Source organism: Amphiprion ocellaris, chromosome 16 (genome assembly GCF_022539595.1).
Source record: "Amphiprion ocellaris isolate individual 3 ecotype Okinawa chromosome 16, ASM2253959v1, whole genome shotgun sequence".
In the NCBI taxonomy this organism is placed as follows: domain Eukaryota; kingdom Metazoa; phylum Chordata; class Actinopteri; family Pomacentridae; genus Amphiprion; species Amphiprion ocellaris.
The window spans coordinates 20143812-20170891 of record NC_072781.1 but is presented as its reverse complement, the minus strand read 5'-3'; the positions used below and the strand labels follow the sequence as shown (position 1 = coordinate 20170891).

At 40.4% G+C, this 27080-nt stretch overlaps 1 protein-coding gene across 1 annotated transcript; it reads right to left on the bottom strand.

The window, feature by feature from the left end:
• Positions 1–719: 719 nt before the first annotated feature.
• Positions 720–27080, bottom strand: si:ch211-250c4.3 (uncharacterized protein LOC100535981 homolog). Its single transcript, XM_055018781.1, has 7 exons — positions 26268–27080; positions 15251–15406; positions 8950–9112; positions 6153–6274; positions 5417–5538; positions 2378–2482; positions 720–2168 (listed from the first exon to the last, which is right to left on the bottom strand). Exons 1-6 carry the CDS (start codon positions 27078–27080, stop codon positions 2386–2388), a joined length of 1473 nt encoding a protein of 490 aa, XP_054874756.1. The 3' UTR covers positions 720–2168; positions 2378–2385.

Sequence of the window (27080 nt, the reverse complement as noted above, 5' to 3'; positions counted from 1 at the left end):
CTTTGTTTTCATGACTATTTACATTGTAGATTATAACTGAAGTAATCAAAACTATGAATGAACGCATATGGAATTATGTAGTAAACAAAAAAAGTGTGAAATAAGTCAAAACGTTTTATATTTTAGATTCTTCAAAATAACCACCGTTTGCTTTGATTACTGCTTTGTACATTTTTGGCATTCTCTAGATGAGCTTCATGAGGTCAGATGTGCAGCATAAAAACATCAATGTGTTTTCAGTGAAATGGACAGAAGCTGTTAAAACAGTCAACAGTGACGAGAACCCACAGAACTGAACTGAGCCTGTGGCAGTAAACCGCTGTAACAATGACTAATGTGGATTCTTAGGGTAGATGGAATGGTGGCACAAGATGGTTAGATATTCCAAATTTGGCAAGCAGGAGTGGGGAAAAGTTCTGGTGTTTTATGGGTTACTCCACAGGTTGCTGGAACAAACTCTGCCACATAGTTGGTCACATAGTTATTGTATGGCCCCCATATTTCAGTTTGCTTTTGTTTCCATTTTTATGTTTAGTTTCATGGGATCCTATGTATATAAAAAAAAATCACATTAATTATTAATAATTGTTTGCACTTTGTATTATTGCTACTACTATTATTTATTACTTTGTAAATAAAAAATATACAATGTATTTTTTTCATTTGACTTTATTTTGAAAAACATTTAAATATATTGATGCAATATGACACACAAACATCAGCTGTAAATTACATATGATTTATGATGTCTTGCAAAATTCAACATAATTTTTTTACAGACTACTCCAACCTAAATGATATACACTATAATACAGTACACAGTAAATACTTTACCTCTTTGGAGTACAGTATAGCATATTCTAAAGTATTTCAAGATATTCAAATAAAAAAACAACAAATATTGCTTTAGTATTTTCAGACTTAACTGGAATTGTGATATAATGTTGTAGTGTTATGACATTTTTTTCTTGGGATTTCATTGTGTTTCTGCTAAAAGTCAGAACTCATGTCCCATCAAGTTGACACAATACAAAATCTAAAGTGTCACTGCTTCTCAATTAAACAGATTACAATAATTCAATAATGGCATAAAATTCAAGAGAGTAATGCTTCTCTGTAACATCCTTTCAGGGTTATGGGCTGAAAATTTTAAAAAGCCAATGACCAGGTGCTATTTTATGGAAGAGACTTTCATCCATGGTGATAAGACTTTTGAAATGGTTTATAAGACAAAAGCAACAGTCTGCGGTCAGGCTGCATTTTTTTTATCAGACAAATTATCTGTAGGTCTAATGTTAACATCATGTATGAGCTATACACAATGGACCTCTGCAGGGTTTATCTCACATACTCCTCATTCACAGTATTCAACACACATCAAACATTGTACTAAGCAATCTGCCATTTGTCTATATCGTACACTACTGTTCAAAAGGGTAAGGTCACTTAGAAATGTCCTTATTTTTGAAAGAAAAGCATTTTTTTCAATGAAAATGTCATTAAAAGAATCAGAAATACAGTCTAGACATTGTTAATGTGGTAAATAACTATTCTATTCCAGCTGGAAATGGCTGATTTTTAATGGAATATCTACATAGGGGTACAGAGGCCCATTTCCAGCAACCATCCCTCCTGTCTTCTAATGCTACGTTGTGTTAGCTAATGGTGTTGAATGGCTAATTGATGATTAGAAAACCCTTGTGCAATTATGTTAGCACATGAATAAAAGTGTGGGTTTTCATAGAAAACATGAAATTGTCTGGGTGACACAAAACTTTTGAACGATAGTGTATTTACAACATCTCATATAAAAAGTTATAAAATATGCATTTGTTTCACATTAGAACTTACAGCATTCTAGTGAAAACCTACAGTATATAACAGTAAATAGCATCAACAGAGAATGTTTAAAGCTATTATTGTCACAGTGTAATAGTTGCCTGATCCTAAATTCATGACATCATATTTTTTCATGTATACTGAAATACAGTACACAAGTCTGATATAAACCCGCTTATTCTTCCATCCATTATACTAGAATCCTCTTCTTTAGCTCCTTCAGTTTCTTCATTACCCATTTTCTTTTCACCGTCTCATTTACAGTCTTCTGTCATCTGTGTCCAACTTCATTGTATACTCTTCCCGATACGAGATCATCTGGATCTGATCTGGCCAAGAGACAAAGATCATTGGCACAATTAAGAAAGGTGCAATTTTGCCACTTCTGTCAAAAAGTTCAACAGATAATGTACTGTAAATAATTTCACAGTGAAATATAATCCAGTAGCATGGTCTTCATACCAACAGGCCCAAGCATCATGACCATCCTTGCCTTGAAGAATGGATTCTGTAAGACCAGAAAAGTGGTATGCACTACCTGGATGCTTACTGAAGCCAAGGAAAGTCCAGCTTGCTGTGGTGGCCCAAGGCAATCATGGAGTTCCTGTTTCTGCCAGCAGGTTCTACTGGTCCTAGATCAGGCCTGAAAGACAAGGAGACAGATAGTACTGAGAGCTAATAGCTTTTTACTGTATTTATGGTGAATATCCGGGACGCTTCTTCTCTCTGAATCACAGCAATTCAGCCTGGCTAGTGCGCATGTGTCAGTAGGAGGACGATGCTCCTTGTAATGAATCTCGGATTGCAGTCATATCCGGATCTTGTCACTCTCGGCCTCTTGCCCAAAAGTCACTTTTTCACCCCCAAAAATTCTTCACAGCTGTCAAATAACTTGCATTCCTTCTATTCTTTAAAGATTTTCTTCAGCAAACAAAGGTACTGGGCAGAGCTCCTTTTCTGTGGTTTTTAGCTGTTGCCATTTCAAGGAAGGACAAGACAACATCCCAAATGTACGGGACATTAAAAATATGGCATTTGTCAGTCGGTCCAGATAAAGATTTTAGATTTTTAGTTTTTTGTATTTCTTTAACAAATCCAAAGTGGAGACAGAAGGAATCTTTGCTAAAATATGGTTTGTATGATTTGTATTTACATTGTGTTATGATCCTGCTCCAGCCCCTGCCCTTCTTTCCCCTTCTTCCCCATTTTTCCTCCTTTCTCCCTTGGGTCCTGATCTGTTTCTGTTTTGTCCTGTCTCTTTGGCTCCCTCTGTCTGTCTGTCACCTCTCCCTCATGTCTCTCTCTCTCTCCCTGTCTCTCGCCCTCCTGCTCTCCCTGTTTCTCCTGCCTGCATTCTGCCATCAGCTGGTTACTGCAATGAGTGTCAGCTGCAGTAATCAGCTCACTCCATTCACCTGTTCTCCACCTCACTTCCACCTATTTAAGCTCTGTCCTTTCATTCACTCCCCGCTGGATCATAACGACTCACATTCTGTCACAGACTCTGTTTTCCCCCTTGTATTTAGTTTCTCCTTACCAAGCCCTGTGAACCCCTCGTCTGCTTCAGCCCCTTGGACTCTTCTGCTTCTCCCCATCCTGGTTATTCTCCACTTGGACTCTGTGTTGCTCCAACCTGTTCATGGATATTCCCCAGCCTTGTGTTTGCCAGTTTTGTCCCCCACTAATTTCTGGATTCCCTGAGCCTGCCTGCTTGCCCCCTTAGTTTTCTTTCCCCTGGTTTTGTAAGTACATCGTTTTGTTGTCTGGTTTAGTTTATCCCTGTTTGGTTTTTGTAGCTGAGCTGTTGGTTTTTTGTTTGTAGTTGATTCTAGTCTTAGATTGGGTTTAGTTTTTCTCCTGGTTTGTTTTCCCCTTTCTGTATGGTTTAGTTAGTTTTGTTTAAATAAAGACCTGTTTCCGTTGCCACCTGTCTGTCATATCTGTGCCTGCACCTGGGTTCTCCAACCCCCTCCGTAACACATTGTGAGGATTTTATGAGATTTTCTTCTACTGTCGGAATAAATACTGCAGTTTGAATGAGTACTTAATCCATTACTGATGTTTCTCTTCCTTTCTGTACTTTCTGTCTATAGCATAGTAAATAAGCCTCATGAGATGTAAAGTTTCTTTGCTGAATGGCTGTTCCAACAGTGTAGTATCCATTTTAGTACAGTACAAGTAATTACATTCATTTTTCATAACATGAGCATTCAATTCTAGTTAACAAAGATGAGAGTAATCTGATGGAGGTGATAAATATTCCACAATCCCAAAGGGATTAGTGCACTTTTGTGGAAGAAAGACAGACAGATCAGGCATAACATGATAACCACCTGCCTACTATTTTGTTGGTCCCCTGCTTGCTGCCAAAACAGACCTGACCCTTCAAGGCATGGACTCCACTAGACCCCTGAAGGTGTGCTGTGGTATCTGGCACCAAGGAGCAGCAGATCTTTTAAGTCCTGGAAGTTGCGAGGTGAGGTCTCTATTGACTGGACTTGTTTGTCCAGCACATCCCACACATGCTTGATTCTATTGAGATCTGAGGAATTAGAAGTCCAAGTCAACACCTCAATCTGATTGTTGTGCTCCTCAAACCATTTCTGAACCATTTTTGCTTTGTGGCACAGCACATTATCCTGCTGAAAAGTGGCCACAGCCATCAGGGAATACTGTTTCCATGAAAGGGTGTACATGATCTGCAACAATCCAAAGTTGTTTAAATCAATCCAACTGGACTTTGCAACAATCCAAAGTTGTTTAAATCAATCCAACTGGACTTTAAGCAAGTTCCTTGAAGATGTTTCACCTCTCATCCAAGAGGTTTCTTCAGTTCTGGTGGTGGTTGATGTTGCCTCACCTCTGTGAGGTGTGGTCAGTGCTATTCATATTCCAACGACCATTGGCAAGGCCCGTCTGGCTCCTCATGGCACATGTAAGCGATGCACAGGCCATCCACGTGATGTAAAAGAAAATGTGATTCATCACACCAAGCCACCTTTCATTGCTCCATTGTCCAAGACTGATGTTCACGTGCCCATTGTTGGCACTTTCGGCAGTATGGGCACCTTGGCTGGTCTGTGGCTATGCAGCCCATACACAACAACACAACAATGTACTGTTTATTTTGACACCTTTCTATCAGAACCACTTTTGATAGATACTGACCACTGCAGACCAGGAACACCCCACAAGAGCTGCAATTTTGGAAATGCTCTGATCCAGTTGTCTAGCCATCACAATTTGCTCCTTGTCAAACTCGCTCAAATCCTTACACTTACCCATTTTTCCTGCTTCTAATATATTAACTTTGAAGACAAAATGTTTGCTTGCTGCCTAATATATCCAACCCACTAACAGGTGCTATGATGAAGAGATAATCAGTGTTATTCACTTCACCTGCAAGTTGTAAAAATAATAGTCTCAATGGTGTTCTCATGTGCTGACCTAGTGTAACAGTATAAAAATTATTAAGTTCAGAGTCGGTCCAAAAACCTGCATGTTACTGTGGATATGGTGCACATAATGTTTATAGAGAACACACAGCTCAAAGTGCAGGTTGTAGTGTATTCCTTACCTGTAAAGTTGTGGGCAAGACATCTTCATAGAAGTGGATGTTCGTTCTAGCCTGCTCTGATTCCTGAACTTAGTCTTCCTCAGCAGGTCTTTGATTCGGCCCATTGTGTAATTTTCACTCAGCTGAATGCAGAGACAGAAAAGAACGACTATTTAATACTGATTTTAACTTTTAAATGTGACAATTGAGCATGAAAACAATGTTCGAAAGCCCTGTCAGCAGCCCCAACCTCTGTGTGTGTGTGTGTGTGTGTGTGTGTGTGTGTGTGTGTGTGTGTGTGTGTGTGTGTGTGTGTGTGTGTGTGTGTGTGTGTGTGTGTGTGTGTGTGTGTGTGTGTGTGTGTGTGTGTGTGTGTGTGTGTGTGTGTGTGTGTGTGTGTGTGTGCGTACGCACGCACCAACTTAGATCCTGACTGAACTCAGAACTTATCAAAACTACAGTTCTGTTACAATGCTCCTCATCTCATCACCAATCCCTGATCTGAGGTCAGAGGTTGGTCTTTTACTTGTAGAAAATGAAAAGATAGATAGTGGTAAATTCTACAAAGAAATACTGAAAATCTCTTCACAAGGCTCAATGGTGTCCTAAGGCTCTTAAGAAGACTGAAGCTAATTCCTAGCTCTTTATTTTTATTGTGGGACTTCATATCATTTCAAAAGTCTTTTATTTTTCTTAACAAAAGCAAGACTCCACTGACTGTGCTTCTTGCAGTTGACTGATGAGGTGTGCAACTCACCTTGGGCTGTACGGACAGCCTTTCGGTGCTGTCCCTAAGTAATCTGACCTCCCCCTCAGTGAAGTTCCTATGGCTCAGGCTTCTCCACAGAGGGATGGGTGTCAAACCCTCAATTCTCATGCCTAAAACAGAAATCACAGACAAGGAACAGTTACAGAGTGCATAGTAGAGTTTGCTTGAGTAAACAAGAATCAAATGGTTCCTTTTTGACCCTATTTTTCAGTAATCTGCTAGTCTACATGACTTCATGGCCACTGAGCCCCTAAAAGAGTATACTATGCATGGACACTGATAAACCACAAGATTATGACCATCTGCCTAATTTGGTGCTCGTCTTTAGCGTTCTGCCAAACATCTTTGACCCACAAAATCATTTCTACAGACCTCTGAGGGTGTCTGGTGGTAGCAAGCACCAAGATGTTGAAGATGATGTTGAGAGTTGGCTCAACTACAGATCAGACTTGTTCCAATGCATCACCAGACATCCCGTCACCAGTTCATAGACCACTGTTAGGTATTCCATACTGCTGACTTCAAAGATACTCTTTGTTTATTTCTCACCACATCCAACAGTGCCACCAGTGCTTCTAATCGCGACACTTTATGGTATGATCATTAAGAGTGTATTATAAAGACACTGATATCTTACCAAATCTTATTAATTTCTTTCAAAATGTGTTTCCATTGCAAATTAGTAATGTGTAAACATAGTTTTTAGGTAAATGTTGTTTCTGGCCAGCTGATTAATATAAATCCAATTAACTCTACTTTTAATTATTTTTGTTTTCACAGTGTTTGTCAGCTGATGGCATGTAGTCCACAGAGTGAAATAGCTGCATGTTGGAAAAAGAAATGGTAATGAGATCTTATTTTCTACCATTCCAAAAAGGCTAATGTATGAGTAACGCTACAAAGAAAAGTTTCATTCAGACACTGTAAATAGTTACTCTGACTTAAAGCAACATGCATCAAAAATGTAGCTGTATGTAGCACCTTTACTACTGATTTTTGCGGTGAACTATTCGTGTGTTCAATGTGCTGCATGTTGAGAAGGGAGTGCTGACTTATGACAAATGGTGATAGGAATGAGCACAGGCCTGTGTTCTTGTCTCTGTTTGCCCGACTTCCTAGTAAACACACCTCTCCTTATCACAAGGGCTCTGAGTTTCTACTGATGGCACTCTGCTAGAAGGACATGACAAACAAACTTGGAATTATTCTGTGTGGACTCTTTCATTGAATTTTCAAGAGTAAATGCAAGAATCCAAAATCCAACAGCACTGTCAGTCTACCTCTAATCCAACCCTTGCCCTTAGCGTCAGATACCCCAGTAAGTCTGTACTACAATGTTCAACCATGGTGCAGGCAGAGGTATCTACTCATATTTACTGCACCTAATCTCTGCTTTCTCTCACTCTCTGTTGTTCAGATCCAGCTTCCTTTCTATCAGAGGAACAATTAAGCATTTTAGAGTCCACTAGACATAATGTGTTACCATCATGAGCAGGATGTCAGAATTTCCCATTCATCTTCCCCACGGGATCACCAGCTCCTTAGGCTACATGAGTCACTCCAAAAACACAATTGTAATGACAACATTTGGGGAGATAGCTGTCTTCCTGAGTGATGAACAGCACCTGTGGTTTGTATCTGATGACAAGGTAAACACCAAAGCAGAAAAACATGCAAGGTTGCCTCCGGGTCAGGTTGTGAAACACTCAAAGTAAAATTTGAAAATGTGGTTGTGCATGTGTGTGTATGTTGACACATCCCACTGGAAATGTGAATCCTACTAGTAATTAAATGCTGAAGGTCAGTAAGGGGTGATTTCAATGACCTCAAGGGCACTCAGCTGCTTATCATAGACTCACAACCAACAGTACTGTACAGTCTGTACAGAAGTATGAGTCTAGGTTTGTATGAAGGCCCAATGTAGTGTACATGTAGCTCATGAAGCTGCATCCTGACAAGCATGTATTATGATTCAGTCTGCCTGCTAAAGGCCAGAGATGATCAAGCAACTTTGTCAAACATGTAGTCAAAAATCCCTTCTAGAGTCTTCAGAAAAGGTATCAAGAAAGCATCTTTAGACAGTCTTTAGAGTCTGATGCAAATACTGTTTATTGAAAACAGCCGCTGTCAGAACAAACACAAGCAAAATCTTGAGATTTTAACTGAAAGAGTTACATCATCTTATGAACTTGTGCAAACTTCTTCTAAACACTTCTCTTCTGTTCTGGAAAACCAGAACCCATCGTCTTAAAAGTCAGTCAGGACAACAAAAAAAAAATGTCCTTGGGGTTTTCTCGTTTAATTTCTGCTTAGCTCAGTGTGCCCTTAGTTTCAACTCACGCAATGTGCAGAGAGAGAGAGGGCTTGTACTTCTGGCTTTATCGTCCTATATGGATTTCCGGTGGGTTGCAGTATACACAGGATCATTCATTGTACATGAATTCAGTTTATATTTCAAGTTTTCCAGTTTCATCATCGTTTGTACTGGAGTCTGATTTAAACATCTGAATTTTCTAGTTTTAACATTTGTTCAATCTCATAATACCATAACACATGTTGTCATACTTGCTTTGCCAAACAAGCAGGTCTACACTGCTAACCTTCATTCTGCTACTCTCCTGAAGACTCCGACCTCCATCATTCCCACCAGTTATGACACCATTGCACTCACAAAAGCAATGCAATAAAAGCAGTCAGACTGACCGAACAACCTAATATGGAGTTGAAACTAAAAATGAGCAATCAGGGTGCATCATTATATAAAGTAATTACGCATTGTTATTACCTTTCTTAGCTGATATGAGTGGATGCCTCGTGACCTCTGGGATGGTGGACAGGTCAGAGAGGGTTCCACTGGGTGACAGACATTCACTTTTAGAGCATCTTTTCTGGAAGTCCTGGAAGGCTAAACTGGCTGCACCACAACTGCAGTGCTGCTGAAAAAAGTCCTGAAAAAAAGGAAGCAGGAAGATGATAACCTAATATTAATATGCTATTTATTTACCATTTGTACATAATATCACATATGTCATGAATTTCTGCTACAATGGAAAGTGATAACCCTTTAATTGTAAACTGGACTCTGTTGAACATGTGATTTGGACTAATAATCTGTGGGATATTTACATTGTCAGTACAGATCACTCCTTATATTTATGTAGCATGTTAAATAGATTACCTGCAGCCTAATGATGAGACTAACTGCCAAGGAGAAGCATCTAAAGTCAGCGTATAGTTTAATTGCCTTGCTCTTGCCCTCCCCATGAAGGAAGACATGTAATCTGACCTATTCGATTTATACATTACTGTTCAAACGTTTGCGGTCACTCAGACAATTTCATGATTTCCATGAAAATTCACACTTTTGTTCATGTGCTAATTGCACAAGGGTTTTCTAATCATTAATTAGCCTTTCAACACCATTAGCTAACGCAATGTAGTATTAGAACACAGGAGTGATGGTTGCTGGAAATGGGCCTCTGTACCCCTATATATATATATCGCTATATATAGCTAGAAACGGCAGATTTCTAGCATACTAGCATACTAGTATATATATATATATATATATATATATATATATATATATATATATATATATATATATATATATATATATATATATACACTAGTATGCTAGTATGCTAGAAATCTGCCGTTTCTAGCTACAATAGTCATTTACCATAGTAACAATGTCTAGACTGTATTTCTGATTAATTTCATGTTATCTTCATTAAAAAAAAAACTGTTGTTCTTTCAAAAAAATAAGGACATTTCTAAGTAACCCCAAACTTTTGAATGGTAGTGTATGTATTAGGACACCATATTGAGATCGTTGTGGGCTGAAATCTGGAAAAAAAAAAAACAACAGAATTTGAAATACATAGCTCTCACTGCAGCTTTTCCATCTCTTCCCTATTTTAAGCCCCTTTCACCTACCTTTAATGGATCACCACTATATACATATGTATCACATAGACACCGTGTAATTTTTCAGTTTAGAATATGTGCATCAGTGGTGAAACAAAGAATACAAAAGCCTAAGTCATCCCAGGGCATTTGACTTGCTCACATCCTTTGCATTCAAGCTGAAAGGAAAGAACACCATGACATCATTTCTAGCTCAAACATCATTATACTACAAAGTACTCAACAGCAGCATCGCAGAGAGAAGATTAAAGGCAAGGGATGAAACATGTATTTTCTCGCTGTAGTTTATGGAATAATGTAGAACAATGTACACTTTTTTCCCAGATGATCTCTTCCCTGTTTTGGAGTTACCCTTAATCTACTGTAAACCCAAGGTTCAGTGGGGCCCCGACACACAATAATATTTGCAAGTCCCATCAGCCTACACATACATATTTTTATTTCCCGCTGATAGACACTAGAGAGCCCACACTGGCTTAATTACATAACTACTTTAGATTCTCACAGACAAATTAGGGTATTATTTTTGTAGTGTTTACATCTCTATGAATCCTGGGTTTGACTACAACAAGCCTGCAGATGTTAGCACCATTTTTAAAATTTTAGTTCAAATGATAGAGACTGTGGTTTGGGAACCCAGGTGTAGACACAGAAGCAGGCAGAGACCGGTTCACAGTGAGTCAATGGCCCTTAACCACAGGATAAGGCTGTTAAAGGTATTACAGAGTCAGTGAAGGAGAAAAAAACACAATAGAATGTCCCTTCTATTACTTCCTTCTCCTAAATAACTGAGGAGACTTGAGTCGGGAGGCCCAGGAGATTGTGAGAAAATACTGAGAATGGTGCTGTAGAAGAACAACTGTACTGTTTTGTCAATTGTTATTGTTTTACCAGTAGTAGTATCCCCTGGTGTGGTTTTGCTGGAGTCAGTATGTATACATTGTTTCATTCATACACATTTATGTCTGTGAAGTATGTGAAGGTATGATGACTTATAAACTTGAAATAGTTGTATGAACTAACTAGATAAATATGCGACACTAAAGCCGCGATTCCACAAGCACCTACTCGGCGCGGTGCGGCTCGGCTCGTCTTTGTTTGCGAGCGTTTCCATATGGATTAGTGCATGGTATCAGGTACGATTTTCCGTACCTTCCCGGCTGAGGTTCCAACCGAGATGAAGTGAGCCGAGATGTGACGTCTACATAGTGCAGGCCACTGATTGGACAGGAGTGCAGCCCACTGATTGGACAGGGAGTGACGACACACGGGAGCGACTCCAGCACGAAAACAAAACCGGCATTTAAAAAAAAAACTAAACAGCGACGGTGTGCATTGCTCTTCACGGAACTCTCTGTTCTTCATAATTTTAACATGACAGCCAGATCTGTACCGTGGGTGAATGAAGAGGTCGAGACTTTTCTGTCTTTGGTGGTGGACCAAAGAATACAGAGGGAGCTGGACATAGAAAGTTTATCAGGAGGTCTCTGAGCGGATGGCCGCCCACACATACAGTAGACTGTATATAAAGAGGACAGAAGCAGTGTAGGGAGAAGCTGAAAAAGCTCAGAAATGACTATTGGTTCACCAAGGACCACAGCGGCCGGCGTGGGTCAACCAGGAGGTGTTGGAAGAGGTTTAATGGAAGCTATTTACTGGCACCGCACCAACGAGCAACAGGAGGGAGACTCAGCTGCTGCATTATTGGAGACGTTCAAGAATGGTGAGTGTTTTGTGACTTCAAGAAACTTTTACATCATTTATCCCATTGGTGGCAAGCTTCTTTTAAGCAAACAAGTATATTTAGAAAGTAACGTTGTTGTCTCCTGTAGCAGACAATAAGCTAGCTAGTTAGCCATCGGCGCTAGCTAGTTAGCCATCAGCGCTAGCTAGTTAGCCATCAGCGCAAGCTCCGTGCTCTGTTTGTATTTCGTGCTGCTGTTTCTAACGTTTAGCTCTCAGAAGCTAATACATCAGTCTGCATGACAAACTAAGCTAGTGGTCGTACAGGTTTATTTTTTTTCACAAGTTACAATGTCGTATTTTTCGTGTACTTAGGGTGAATGTTTATTTCTGTTCAAGAATCCCTTTCCACATGCGAAGCCTACTCCACCTCCGTCGCGGAGCCCCCAGCTCCCCTGCCTCCTCTCCACCACCAGCAGCGGCTCCTCTCCAGCACCAGCTTCGACACCAGTACCAGCTCGGACACCGACCCTGTCAACATCAACGTAACAGCAACGTCTTAACACCGGTAAGACACGGTAAACAGAGAGCATGGTTGATTTTCGCATTATTGTTATTACTACGGGTGTAAATGCCTGCAAGCATGATCAGAACAGCGAGACCAACGACCAAGAATTCAGACAGGTGTAAATGCAAACTGTGCAGCAGCCAGCTCAGGAACGCCTGATGAAAGCTACATGTAGCTACAGTGACACATAAACAGAACACATGCAGCTCCATTTTTTTCCATTGACTTAACAAGCAAGTCACTCTAATTTACTTTCTGGTGCAACGTAGTATTGCACCTAGTGACTTCTTATAGTCACTAGGTAACTGTGAAACTGAATGAAAATATACATAGAAATAAGAAAACACAGCTGTTCTTAGGAACTCCAAAATGTGCACAAGATGAAATGAAGTTCACACCACGTTGTTTTTAGTTGTGGTGGAGGAGATACTATTTGTGCTTCAGTTAAAGTAAAGACTGCCAAAAATGTATTAAAGTAAAACAATCAAAGACATGATCATGATTGAAAATCAATGGACGGGTGGCTAAACACATCACATCATAGCTGTGGAGTCCTTCAAGCTCCTGGGGACTACAATCTCTTAGGACCTGCAGTGGGAGACGAACATCCACTCCATCCTGAAAAAGGCTCAGCAGAGGATGTATTTCCTATGACAGCTGAGGAGACACGCCCTGCTGCAGGAGCTGTTGATCCAGTTCTACACTGCAGTCATCCAATCTGTCCTGTGCACCTCTGGATCAGCCACACAGCAGGACAGAAACAGACTACAGCCTATAGTACAGACTGCAGAAAACATCATCAGAGACCCCACTCACCTTGGACATTAAACTGTCTCCCCCCTCCCCTCTGGCAGGCACTACAGATCCCTGTACACAGAAATCACCAGACACAAAAACAGTTTCTTCCCCACTGCCATCACTGTAATAAACAGCTGAGCCATTCCTAAACACCTGTACAATAGTCAATATTCCAATGGACATGTACAGCATTTTTTTCACCATGAACAGCATTCTCTGCTTTTGCACTACTGTGTTTATAGCAATTATCATTTTGCTAATGTGTTTATTCCAGTCTAGCTGTAAATTTCTGTATATATTGTTTTATTTAATTTTGCTATTTCATTTTTCTTCCTGTTCCTCTTTCTATAGTTTATTTTTTTATTATTCTCTTCCATATTCCTAGTGTGACACCAACAGCCGAAACCAAATTCCTTGCATGTTGTGTACTTACTAAAGCTGATTCTGATCACTTTTCTGTCTTTGGGCTAGGCAAGAGGAAAAGGTGCAACAGAAAATTGGACCTTCCAAGTGTGCTTGTGGAGATGCAGGCTGAGAAGGAGCGGAACCGGCACCCAGCATGATGAGAACATCTGGTTGCTCCTCAGCGAGGCAAGAGAGAATGAAGCGGCCTTGCAGCAGGAGGAGATGGCCCAGAATGCTGCCTTCAACCAGTCATTCCTGGGTGTGCTGGGGCAGCTGGTGCAGGCAGTGGGCAGCCAGCGAGTCCACCTCCCAGAGACTTGAGATTTAGTTGTATATAGTTTTACTTTTAGCCCTCCACTGTAGGAGAGGCCCACCACAGTTTGTACTTTGCACATTGTAAATAGTTTTGATTTTGCTGCTGACTAATAAACTATTTTGTGACTTATGTGATTGCATCATAACTTTTCATTTTGTCTGTTAAGACACTGGTAGGAAAAGAGTCAACAGACCAAACAATTCTGTATTCCCTAATAATGCATTTATGTTTAATGGGATTTAACATGTTTTAACACAAACTCCTTTATGGTTCATAATTCCATTGACTGAATTACACCAAAGCAATACTGATTTATCAAACTGGAATATTCTTAAAACAGCTGTTTTAATGTTTTGGTGTTTAATTTGTCATGTAGTCTTGCTAACCTTCACAAATAAAACAATAGCAAAGACACATCTGCAAAAGGTACAAAAGTTTATTGTCAGAATTGCATTAAAGAAAACAATAGCGGTCCGGGGACAGAGAAACAGAAGTATAACGAGAAGAATAACTTTTAACTTTTGCATGACACGTACTACATCAGTGCATCCTGTACATCTCTGCCCTCCTCCTCTACACCTTGTGCCACTGCAGGCTCATGTGCTGCTGCTTCAGGTAAATCCAATGAAGTCTCATCAGAGAGCCATCTGAAACACATACACAGCATACATATTTTAATACCTAATAGCGATAAACTGCAGCCATTACAGGGTCGTTCACAGGACTGATACACGATAGCTAGCGAACTAGCATTAGCTTACCCTCATATGTCGTCTCGTTCATATCCTCCTGTCTTCGACTTGATACTGCTGCATCGCCTCCCAAACTCTCCTGTGTGTCTCCTGAGTTTTTCGACTCGCCGCTCTCAGCTTTCTCCGACTCTTCTATTACTTTGAATCTGACAGAAAGCCACAGACTGAGCAGTAGGTGTACCATCGCCTCCGTTATGTTGCGTTTGTGTCCCACGCAAATGACGTTAAGGGACTTTCGGCTCGCTGCGCTATGACGACTCCACCCACAATGAGGCTATATGGAAAAACAACTAAACCGAGACGAGCCGAGTCAGATACAATAGTGGCGAACCGTACCGCGAGTAGGTGCTTGTGGAAGCCTAACATGGGACATGCTCCAAAAGACCCTACATTTCACAGAATGCCTTCAAAAACATGTATGTCCTAGACTCTCCCAGCTTGATAAATACACTTTAAAAAAAAAAATACACAATCTAGTTTGTGGGATAGGCTCTGTTACTGCTTTGAAGTCACAGTACCAAGCTGAGATAAACACAAATAATAAGGTGTGACCCCCAAGATGGCGGCTTGCTGCTTGCTTCCATCAGAGCTACAGACTGAGAAAAACAACAACAACAAATGAACAGTCACACACCTCTTTGGTCTTTGTCATCCTGTTGTCCTTCTGCAGACTGCATATCTTCCTCTGCAGCCGGAGGTTGGTTTCCTGCAACTGGCCGATCATCTCAATGAGTTGGCAGATGTGCTTCAGGTAACCCAAGCCTGAACACAGAGGGTTGGAACTTGCTTGCTGTACCCATAGAAACAGAACATGGGCTGGATAATCAAGGCAGCAGGAAAAAGCTGGTAAAGTCATTTGTTGTTTGTGCCTTATTGTTTTAATTATATGACATGAAGAAGAACAAGATTACTTTGGAATTATTGAAGCACAGTACTTAAAAAAAAAAAAAAAACGACTCCACATTTCTTAATAGTTTTCCCAATTATGTTGTGCTCATTCTTGTAATCACTGGCTGGATTATGTTTATAGGCAAAGATTTTCTGAAATTAAGCACTACATTTATGAGCTTTACTGCAGGAGGCACTAGAGTAAAAACACTCTTTTAGGGTTTTTTGCTAGGCATCTTAAGGACAAACAAGCTGAGTACCAGCTTCTACCCAAGAGCCATAACAGAACTGAACCATACTTACTAGAAACTTAAATACTACCTTATGCACTTTATATTTATTTATAGTGCACTGAGAGATTTTTGATGAATTTTGTTGCAAAATTTGACATAAAATGTGAAAATAAATGAATTCTAGTCTGTTTTGTTAAATGGCAAACTTAAATTAAGTACATGTTCTCATTTCAAAAGCATAATTGATCGTGCATTACCTTCGCTGCTACAAATTAGTTGTATAAAAATGCAATTACTAGTACACAATTTGTTTTTAGTTTGATCATGTTCAAACATATGCTGAGTGTAGGGTATGCAATGCAACCGTGAGAACATTCCACTGCCACTGGCTGCTTGTGTCTCAATAAATTCATGATGACATTGTCCTCTTTATCTTCACTTCATAGTCATTACATGTTGAAGCAGCTTGTTTGTCTTCTTTTCCACATGCCAGTGGCAGAAAACAAGGTGGTAACACAAACAGACATCTGAAATAAGCTTGTTTCACAGAGAGGAATTTGTATTATATACAGCATTCAACAGTAAAATCATTTCAATTTGGATTCAGGCGCAAAAAAGCTCTACACTTTGTCCATCTAAAGTCCCTTTTGTAGATTACACATGCTGGATTAATAACAATTTAGAGAACGTAAACACGACATAAAATTACTTGTGTTGATGTGTCTGTTCACCTAAGCAGTGGTGGAGGTGAAGACATTCATTGTTTTTACCAGAATGAAAGAAGGAACTTTTGAGCAAATACTTATCCAATCATTGACATTCCTACAACCGTCCCAACAAAAGCAGAACATGAGTTTAGGTAGGGGTATTTCCCCTTCTTTCTCATGCTGCTAACACTGAAACTTCAGTTAGGTAACTGTCTGCTGTAATGGAAACACTGGCTAAACAATGGCCAAACAGGCTGGAGAACTGACATCATGCGTTTCCTCTGATGGATCGATAGATCTCACAGACTGTTGACCATGAACCTATTGTCACATGGCACTGTCTAGAGGATACTTTAAACTGCTTTGAGCTGCCATACTTTTATTGTAACAGAGTACGCAAAAGGATATTCGTCAACTTTGAGCTGGGTTAAATAATATCCTTCCAACTCTTTTTCTGGGTATATGTTTATTACCAGTTAAATGAGAAATTTTGCTTGGAAGTGTCTTGAAACTTTGAGCTGACATCATTATCTGAAAGCTGTAGAAATCAATATTTGTGCATTAGCAGTGACTCAAATTACTGTGTGCATTTTGAAAGGCTCATAAACCGACTGACGTTTTTCACCCAATTCTGCAGTACTCCACTACTCCAAAGGGCATTTTAGCCTCTTTCAACTCATTTTTTTAGTTTTACATTTTCAGTTGTATTTTTTTGATAAACTCTAACTGCTCTCATCAGCCCTCTTTACATCCCAATCAGCTTTTTATTCAGAAGATAAACCTACTCTACATGACTTTCTCAGCAGCACCAGACAGACAGAGTTGCTGGTGAACACAGTGGAGTATTTAGCAGCCAAAGAGATTTCTAAAAGTTACCACAGACTTAGAATTTAGCTAAAATGGAGTGATTAGATTTAGATTCACCAGATGGACAGAAATGAATGCATCCACCCATCCATTAGCTGTAAGCACCTCCTGGAGAAGGTCACAAGGGGACTGACGTATCCTAGCTAACATCTGACTAGAGACTGGGTACACTGTGGACAAGTCACAAGTTCAAAACAAAGAGACGAACAACCATGCATAGTAACACTCACACTAATGGCCAATTTAGAATCATTAATTAACCTACCATGCATGTGGAGCACACATGGACAGTCAGAAAACATGCAAACTCCTCACAGAAAGGCCCTAGCTGACCTGCAGGGTTCAAACCTGTAACATTCTTGCTGTGAGGTGGCATGGTGTCGCAGTGGTTAGCACTTGTTGCCTCAAAAACTTTGAGTACAGATAAATGGTAAGGTTTTTGTTTCCTGCTTGGCCCAAAGAGGCAAAACATTTTTATTTAATGCAGCTCTTTAAATGTGAAAAAAAAACACATTACATTGGGTTTTAGGAGGTGTAGCCAATGGGTCCTTGTCCTATTCACAAGCATGAGATAACAGACACAAAGGTCTTTTTGCAGCACTAATTTTAATATTTGAGACAGATATCAGTACCCCTATCCTAGTGCTTAAGGGGCATAAACACATTGCAACACATTGCAAGGTTGTCTCTGTGCTGTAAGCTTTACGCAAACCATGTTGTTTTTTTCAACATTTCCTTATCTTTTGGTGAGTCTGCACAATGTAAAGTCATCTTACACAAGCTACTATCAAAACCTGTTTTCACTGTGATTACAAATGTATGGACAATGTCACCTGGATTGTATTTTTTTAATGTCTAAACGTGATTTTGAGGTAAATTACAAGAGTATTGTGAGACAAAATGGACATCAGAGTAGTGATGGTGAAATCGAAGCTTCATGAAGCAGTGAACCACTTTAACACAACTGCTTCAAGAATGACACACTGCTTCGAAGCATTTGACAAAACCAGAAGAGTGACATCTGCTGGCTCTGTGTCAGAACCGCATCTAAGTGGAACAAACTGAAAAAGCCTCAGAACGGCTGGTCTCACACTGCTTTGTACTTGCAATGAATGTTTTAAAACGGAATATATGTTTGTTTGCATGCATGTATATATGTTTTTGTATATAAACATATATATTTAAGTGTGTGTGTGTGTGTGTGTGTGTGTGTGTGTGTGTGTGTGTGTGTGTGTGTGTGTGTGTGTGTGTGTGTGTGTAGATTTACATACATATGGTGTGTATAGAGGTACTGGGGGACAGAAAAGTGCTTGTGTGGGACTCTAGTATTATGTGATGTGGGAGTGAATGGTAGTGCTTCTACAACTTTGCTATTGTGGCAGTATAAATAGGTTGTAAACCAGGGAGTGCATGGTTTCCGTCTGTTTCTTTTGTGGCTGACAACCTCTCCGGCTTTGGAGAAGACCCGCTCACATGGCACAGATGTTGCTGGCATGTGGAGATATTTTTTGGCCATCCTGAAGAGGTTTGGATACAGTTTGACGTGGTGCCCAGTAAGTGAGCGGGTCTTCTCCTCTGCAGAGGTAGGGCTCAGATAGACATCTTGCACTCTCACAACACACTCTTTCAACCACTCAAACTACTCTATGTACCTATCTATAACCTATTCTACTATATGTGTAGTGTGTTTCTATGAATGAATTAATGTGTGTTATGTGTGAATCTATGTGTATGTATCTATGAGTGTTATTTAGTGAATGAAATGTAACTAAATCTATCTAAACTTAATTCTACCTGAATGTGTTCTCTCTCTGACTTCTTTCCAAATGGCAAATGTACTAGCGTAATCTCCTCTAAAAAACCCACAGTTTGAGGAGTGAGTCAGACCCCTTTTAATTAAGACATGGACAGATTGAAATGTCCAACCCCTTCATAATTCCTGCAAAGCACCGCCATATACAGTCTATGAGCACCGCAACACACGCTGTGACGTAACAAGGCCTCGCTCTCGGTAGTCACGTGATTGTTGGGCATGCCGAAGCAGGGATCGAAACACTGTCTCGGAACACTTCCGCTTCAAAAGCTCGGCACTGTGTCAAGCAAACTGGCTTGAGCGTAACATCACTACATCAGAGGAACTGTAATAACTTGAATTCCAGCAATATGGGAATTTTTAGACTTGACTGAGCAATGCTGTCCAGACCCAACAAGGATTTGAAACAAAATGTATCAATCCATTTCAAAGGATTAACATCATATTTAACAGATTTCCTCATCTGTTGACTCCCAAGAGAATCTTTTCTGCTTCCAGACTATCAGACCTCTAGTAGTTTATTGGTGGCTAATTAAGATAAAATAAGGTATTCCTTCCAGGAAAAGACCCTCACTTCCTTAGGGACTGTCAGTGATGCAGGGGTAGGAGGATCTGTAACCAGAAACCATTCTGGATGGGACAGTCACATTATCAGGACTGGCACTGATCTTATCTGTGACTGCACAGAGACCACTGAGCAATCCACATTCAGGAAGAGAGGATTTAGTACTGCCCTCCTTTTACATGAGCAGGCCCATTTAAACTGGTCAAACAAACACATATAAACACATATACCCTGTTGCATTTCCTCTGGGTTTCCCATGAGTAACAGGAGCAACAATGTCTCACGTGGAACTGAATGAGGGATTATAAATATCTAAAAACTATCAGTGTTGTTAACCAAGCTAACTAGACTGTTTATTTAGTCCACAATAGTACAACCACTGAACCCTAGAAATGGTATTTTGTTTTTCACTTTTCCTCTTTATAGCTACATGGCCCTAACAGGTTCTCCTTCACATGTTAATTGGGGAAGAGTACTTTTAAATGAATAGTTATTTAATATGATCATCATTAGGGCTAAACTAATCTATCAATCCATCCATTATCTATACACCACTTAATCCTCATTAGGGTCAAAGGGAGTTGGAGTCTATCCCAGCTGATTTAGGGCGAAGGCAGGGGACACCCTGGACAGGTCACCAATCTATTGTGCTAATCTACTAATTTAAAAAAAAAAATCTGATATCTGTTGGGTGTTTATTTCCTGTTACCATGGTTTCACGATTCTTACGTCACGTTCACAACAAGAGCACAATAAGTAAGAATGATCACTGTGGAAACTGACATGTCCTCTCACCATGACTTGTGGATATTTCCATTGTCTGCATTTCAACTGAAATATTTTCCTAAACATGGCAGAGCTGGAAAGGAATGAAACACCAGATGTGTGTGGAACATCTAGATAGGAAGAAAGGTATCACATACGCAGCTTTTTCCCAGCCAGGCACAAATAGTACAAACAGTACAAATAGTGTTTCTGCCTCATTCCCCTGCAAAATATATTTCAAAGCACAGACAGGAAATGGAAGGCATCCTGTGCTGGAGCTATTGTTCTTGTTTGCCCATTCTTATTGTTGGCACCTGATTTTGACTTACTGTTAATCTTAAATTTGAATGATTTCATTGTGCTTTATTTACTATTCATTTTTATAGATTTTATTCCACACTTACATTTTCACTTCAGATTTAGATTGTTTGTTAACAGTACTATTAAAAACATAACATTGCTCAAATGGAGTCAGCTATTTACTGTTGTAAGGTGTGTTTTTATATTAAAATACTATTTATTTCATCTGTTAATTAACTGTTAGTCACATTATTGTGTTATTGTATTGTATCAGGTTATTGTATTTGTGCAATAATCTGATAAATAAAACAACCCTTCCTTTGACCCAGCAGGAGCACATCTGTGCTGTTCTCACTTCTGTTGTGCAGATGAGGAATTCAAGTAAAATAGAAGCTTCCGGACTTCTGTTCCATTTTCATTTCACACTAGTGCCGATGAGGTATGTATGCTTTGAAAATGAATACCAAGTGTAATCAGACAAGCAGATAAACAGGTCCCTATAATCACTGTTACTGCTTGATGGTAGAAATATGACAGCTATGCACTCAATCCATCCATCCATCCATCCATCCAGCCATTATCTATACACCGCTTAATCCTCATTAGTGTTGTGGAGGGACTGGAGTCTATCGCAGCTGACTTAGGGTGAAGGCTGTGCACTCAATAATGTCTCCAAATTCTTTAAGTTTGAGACTTGCAGAGATGATGTAATCCATTGGTGTCATTATTATTGTCAAAAACTGAGGAGGAAAGAGGAAGCATGTGAGTAAAAACCAAGAAAGACTTTGATGTTCGCATATTTGGGGGAACAACAATCCAGTATGCCTCTGCTGCAGACTATGGAGTCCTATTTAGCAGGGAGAGGAATTACACCATTAGCTGTAGTGACAAGTGACGAAAATCATGCTGGGGGCCACAACACTATACTCCCTGTCATCAATGTACTTTTAAAGTCATGCTGGGCCCCATAAAGTCATTGCTACATGCCATCACCTTACAGGTGCTCCAGGGACCTATCAAAGAGCCTTTATCTGGGTAGATATGTAAGTAATTTTAGATATTTGACACCTATTTGACACATCCAGGTATGCTGCCAAGTTTTGGGCTTGGAAAACAGGGAGAGTCCAGATGAGAGCGGAGCTGGTGGTCAAGGCCAGTATCAACAGTAAGAACTCCAGTCCCACAGTAGAGATGAACAAGTGTTGCATGACATGTGGGTTCATGAAAGCACTGGCGAGCACTGTAACGCATGCCTTCCCCTCCTTCCTTCCTTTGTCTGGGTACCAGCAGGCTCTCATGTTTTGGTTTGACTGATGTGCCAAAGGTAATAAAATCCTTTCTTCAGAAAGGCCTTTGAATTTAACATTGTTGTGATAGAATATCAGAAGCTTTAACAGCGTGTGAAGAGTCTGAATGCTTAAATTCTTTCTTGTGAGCATGGGAACACTTATATAAAACTGTTAGGGAGGAATTTTTTCAATTTTAAAGTGAATGTTTTAGTCAGCAGGCAACTCAGAAAATAACAAGGATATAACACTGCCTTTCTGGCAGTTACTTTTAGATTTGCAGATACTGAAGAGGTGTGACGTATCACTCCCTGTTTTCTGCCCGTCACTGACTGTGTACTAGTGTTTACTGCTGTTCACGGTTCTACCTCAGATATTATTAAACATTGCCTATTAGCACTAAATTCTTCTGTATGATCAATTAAATTTGGGTTACTTCACAGGCTTCCTCCTAAAACTTCTTTGATACATAAATATAACTTGGTGTTTTGGATCCACTAGCCTAACAGCTAATTAACCAGATATGACTTCTGTCTCTCCCTCTGCTTCTCACTCTCTGTCTTGCTCACTGTGTTTAGTTATTCACTTGCCTCCTATAATGAAAATGGTACCTGTAACAAATGCAGTCTGTTTGTACTTCTGGAGGTGAGGCTCAGTGAAGTGGAAGCACAGCACTGTCGCACATTAAACAACCTAGTAGCTAGTCAGGTCCTAGTAGCCAGTACAGATCGACCCAGCAGCGCTCCTGTTAGCTGTCCCTGTGTAGTTCCACGAAGCTGTGAAGGCAGGCCGCCTGGGTGACTGTTCGTAGGAAGCATATTCCCAAACAGAAGCCCGTGGTTCGCCACTCACCAGCTCATGTTTCAAATCATTTTACCCCACTCATACCAGCTGAGAAACACTCTGGTTACTGGCAGGTCCATAGTCAGAAACATGAAGTTAAAGACTCCAGTGTCCACAGTCAGAGCTGGGGCCTGAGCGGGTAATGGTAGATAGAAGGAATCACACCTGACACACCTGATGGGAGAGCGTGGTGTCGACCAGAGGGGAGGACCATTGTTTTTATCACATGATCTAAGCCCCAGAAGTTTGTCAGAAGTTAAAATAGTTTAACTTTGATGTCAGCGCAGTGGCAGGTAAAGTCTTTCTTTGAGAATTTACATCTCTTTGGAACATGCGGGCTCAGTTAATGGTGTTTCTATAGCAACGCTGATCCTCTTGTCTCCCAGGCCTTGTTGTGGATTAGGCTGATCGGACTGGAGGAGATCAGGAGCTGGGTTGGACATTTCCTCATTGAAGGGCTGAAGAATAAGCGGCCCTTGGTCGTCAAAATTTTCTAAACTTTCAAATGGGCACCGTGGCTGGCCATGTGTTGCTCTGCATGAAGGCAGAGTGGTATGTATAGCCGTATGACATTAAGGGTAGCACTTGAGATGTGGTACTGTTCCTGAACTTAAGCTAAACATTTTATCTCCATTTAAATTAGGATGATTAAATATTAGATCGCTATCATCTGGATCTGTTTTAGTTAATGATCTGATAACTGATCATCATATTGACTTGCTGTGTCTGACTGAAACCTTGCTGCTGCATGAAGAATATGTCAGTCTAAATGAATCATCTCCCCTCACCCAGTCAGACTAATTTTCATAACCCCAGAAGGACAGGCAGAGGGAGAGGAGTGGCAGCAATCTTCCACTCCAATTTATTAATCAACTAGAGACTAAATCTTTGTTTTCATTTGTCTGAAAGCCTCAGTCTTACTCTCACACACTTGAAAACACAAAAGGCAGTTCTGTTAGTTGTATATCGACCACCTGCCCCTTACTAGTTTTTATCTGATTTTTTTAGAATTCTTTGCTCAGTACAGATAAAGTCATTATAGTGGCTGACTTTAATATTGACATAGACGATGATAAAGACAGTCTCAACTCTGCACTCAGTTCACTGTTAGACTAAGCTGTTTTTTTGTCAAAATTGTAAATAAACCAAGTCATTTTTTTAGCCACAGTCACTTTGACATATGACCTAGAAATTGAACATCAAACTGTTTTTCGACAAAATCCTCTTTTGTCAGAACATTTTTAATAACATTAGAATTGACAGCAATGGGCTACAGAGCATTTACCAAGTTCCATTACAGCAGATGTTTATCTGATAATGCAATTACTAAATTTAAGGAAATAATTCTACTATTATTTACTTCAATGTCATATGTCAACACAATGGAGAGCAGCTCCTCTAATGTTAGACCCACACAGGTAGATAATCTTGTTGACAGGAGTGCAGCCTTACTGCGTACATCACTCGACAGGATAGAATTTAAAATCCTGCTTCTCATATATTAAAGTCTTAATGACCAAGCCCCATATTATCTTAAAGACCTTATTGTACTGTAACATCACAACAGGGCACTTTGCTCCACACTCTGATTCCCAGAGTTTCCAGAAGTAGAATGGGCTGCAGAGCCTTCAGATTACAGCTCCTGTGTTGTGGAATCAGCTCACAGTTTGGATTTAGGAGGTAGACATCATCTCTATTTTTAGGATAAGCCTTAAAACTTTCACCTTTGCTAAAGCATATAGTTAGGGCTACTCAACTGAGTCGTCCCTTAGTTATGCTGCTCTAGGTTTAGACTGCCAGGGAACTCCCATGATGCACTGAGCACTCGCCTACTCAACTCTCCCTTTCTTTCATACAGTTAAATATCACTAGTACGTGTCACTATCTTAATGCCTTCCTCGAAATTCTGTGTTTGTGCTCTCCACAGGCGTCTCTGGAGCTACACGCCTCTGATCTGCAGTTTATGGCCTCATCGACCTCCAAAATGATCACTGTTCTCTTTGTATTATTTGTCTGTTTTCCATCTGCTATAGTGTTATCCTTACTCCCACCCTTCCTGCTATCTCCCACCCCCCTCATCCCCAGCGTCACTCCAACTGGTCGAAGCAGATGGACGCTTTCCCTGAGCCTGAGTACAGTATCCACCCCAAAAATCCAGTATCAAGTAAAAGATAACAGAGAAACATCAATAAAAATAATGCTAACTCAGCAAATAGTATTCTTACCCTCTTTTGTAAGGCTATGTCCACAGTAACAGATTTTAATTTTAAAATGGCATTATAAAAATGAAAGCGATCTCAGGCCAAATCAGCATTTTAACAGCATTGCAGATGTTTTTTGGTTCAGTTGTAGGAAATACTACAGCGGAAGAATAGCAATGGCCAGAAGTACGACAAACATCTGCTAAAATAAATGACAAGGTCAGCAATTCTTGTAATTCATTATGCATGCTAAATTAACCACTGGTAATCAAGGCTGTGATATGATAAGAGTGTAACAAAGTAGGGAAGAACACATAGTGACTGATAAGATGTCATCAGAAAGTGTACGTGGGTGCCCGCGTCATTACTGTACCCAAAGTTGTTTAAATCAATCCAACTGGACTTTAAGAAGTTTCCTTGAAGACGTTTCACCTCTCATCCAAGAGGCTTCTTCAGTTCTGGTGGTGGTTGATGTTGCCTCAGTTTATAACCTCAGTGAGGTGTGGTCAGTGTTATTCACATTCCGACGACCATTGCCAAGGCCCGTCTGGCTCCTCAACGATGGTCGTTGGGAGCCAAAGGGGGTCATTGAAATGCGAGTTTAACCGAGCCCTTGTATGCTAATGGTGGTCGTTAGCATGAGCCACCTCACCTGAGTCATTCTGCTGAGCAGTTCTTTTGGGGAGTTTTGAAAGGACCTGATTGTAAATTGGCAAAAGATGATGTCGCAGACCACCCCTCCTGTTCAGAGATGGCTTCTTCACTTTGACATGGATGGCTTCTTTCACGCCTCTCTTAAACCATCTGTCCTCCCTGTCCAAAATCTGAACATTGGTGTCCTGAAATGAGTGTCCCTCTTCCTTGAGAACTACTCAGCAGAATGACTCAGGTGAGGTGGCTCATGCTAACTTCTGCATTAAATCTATGCTGTAGGTACTGTAGTCTTATGTGCCCCTCCTTGCTTCAGTCTCCATCGTTTGAAGTACACATAGAAACTCAACACAGTGGCAGAGAAATTCTCCTCTAACTTCACTAACTTACCAAAACTAAGTATGAAGACTCAAGACAACAGTGTAGGCCACTAGTGTAAGCATAAATCAAACTTTAGTCTCCACTCCTATAAAATGCTGAAAATGCATGGAAGGATGGATCATTTAATGTTTAGACATGATGTTTTTCTTACCTCACTAAGTATGCAGCATTCATCCATATACTCCTCTAGGCTTTCGTTGGTGGCACTTGGCCCGACAGGGTTTGACTCAAAATCATCACAGGATCTCATTGAGGATTGTGTCGCAGGCCTTATATCCTCTGAGCAGGTCCACTGAGTTACAGCACTGGTCTCTTCAAGCTGTTCAGATTTCTCCTTTTCTCCTTCAGGATTGGTTTTGAAAGTTCTGCACTGGTTCACATTCTGACCTATGTATATTTCAGCTGTCACAGCTGAAGGACTGTCTGTGAACATATTGTTCTGAGTGTTTGCTGGTGTCACACTATTATCCATTGAATCTGTCGCCTGCTTAGTCTCATAGCTCTGTGAATTTGTGACTAGTTTATTGGGAAAAGTTGTAGAGGCAGAGTTGCAGGAGTCGCATGAGGACTCTCGACTGTGGACCAAAAAGCTCTGCTCAGAGCCAGTTGGGGTGGAAGGAGAGTTAGCTCCACTGGGCAGCTCCACTCCGGAGTCCTCTGACTCAAACTTGTAAAACTTCAGGAGCTGAGACTTAGAGAAAATGTCAGACAGGTAATTTGAGGCAGACTCCATCTGAGGCTGTCTGCACTGGTCATTTAGGTGGAAATTCCCCTCAGAGGTCTTTGTAAGGTCCGAGATGTCCTGGTCAGAAACTGATGCTCTGGAGATGGCGAACACGGAGTCGTTGGCTTTCAGTAGCCTCTCGTGAAAGTTGCTGAAGAGCTTCATTTTTGTCAAGACAATGTCACTGTCCTGTACTTCATCTCTGTTTCCTTTCCCTGTTACACAGATAAAAATATACAT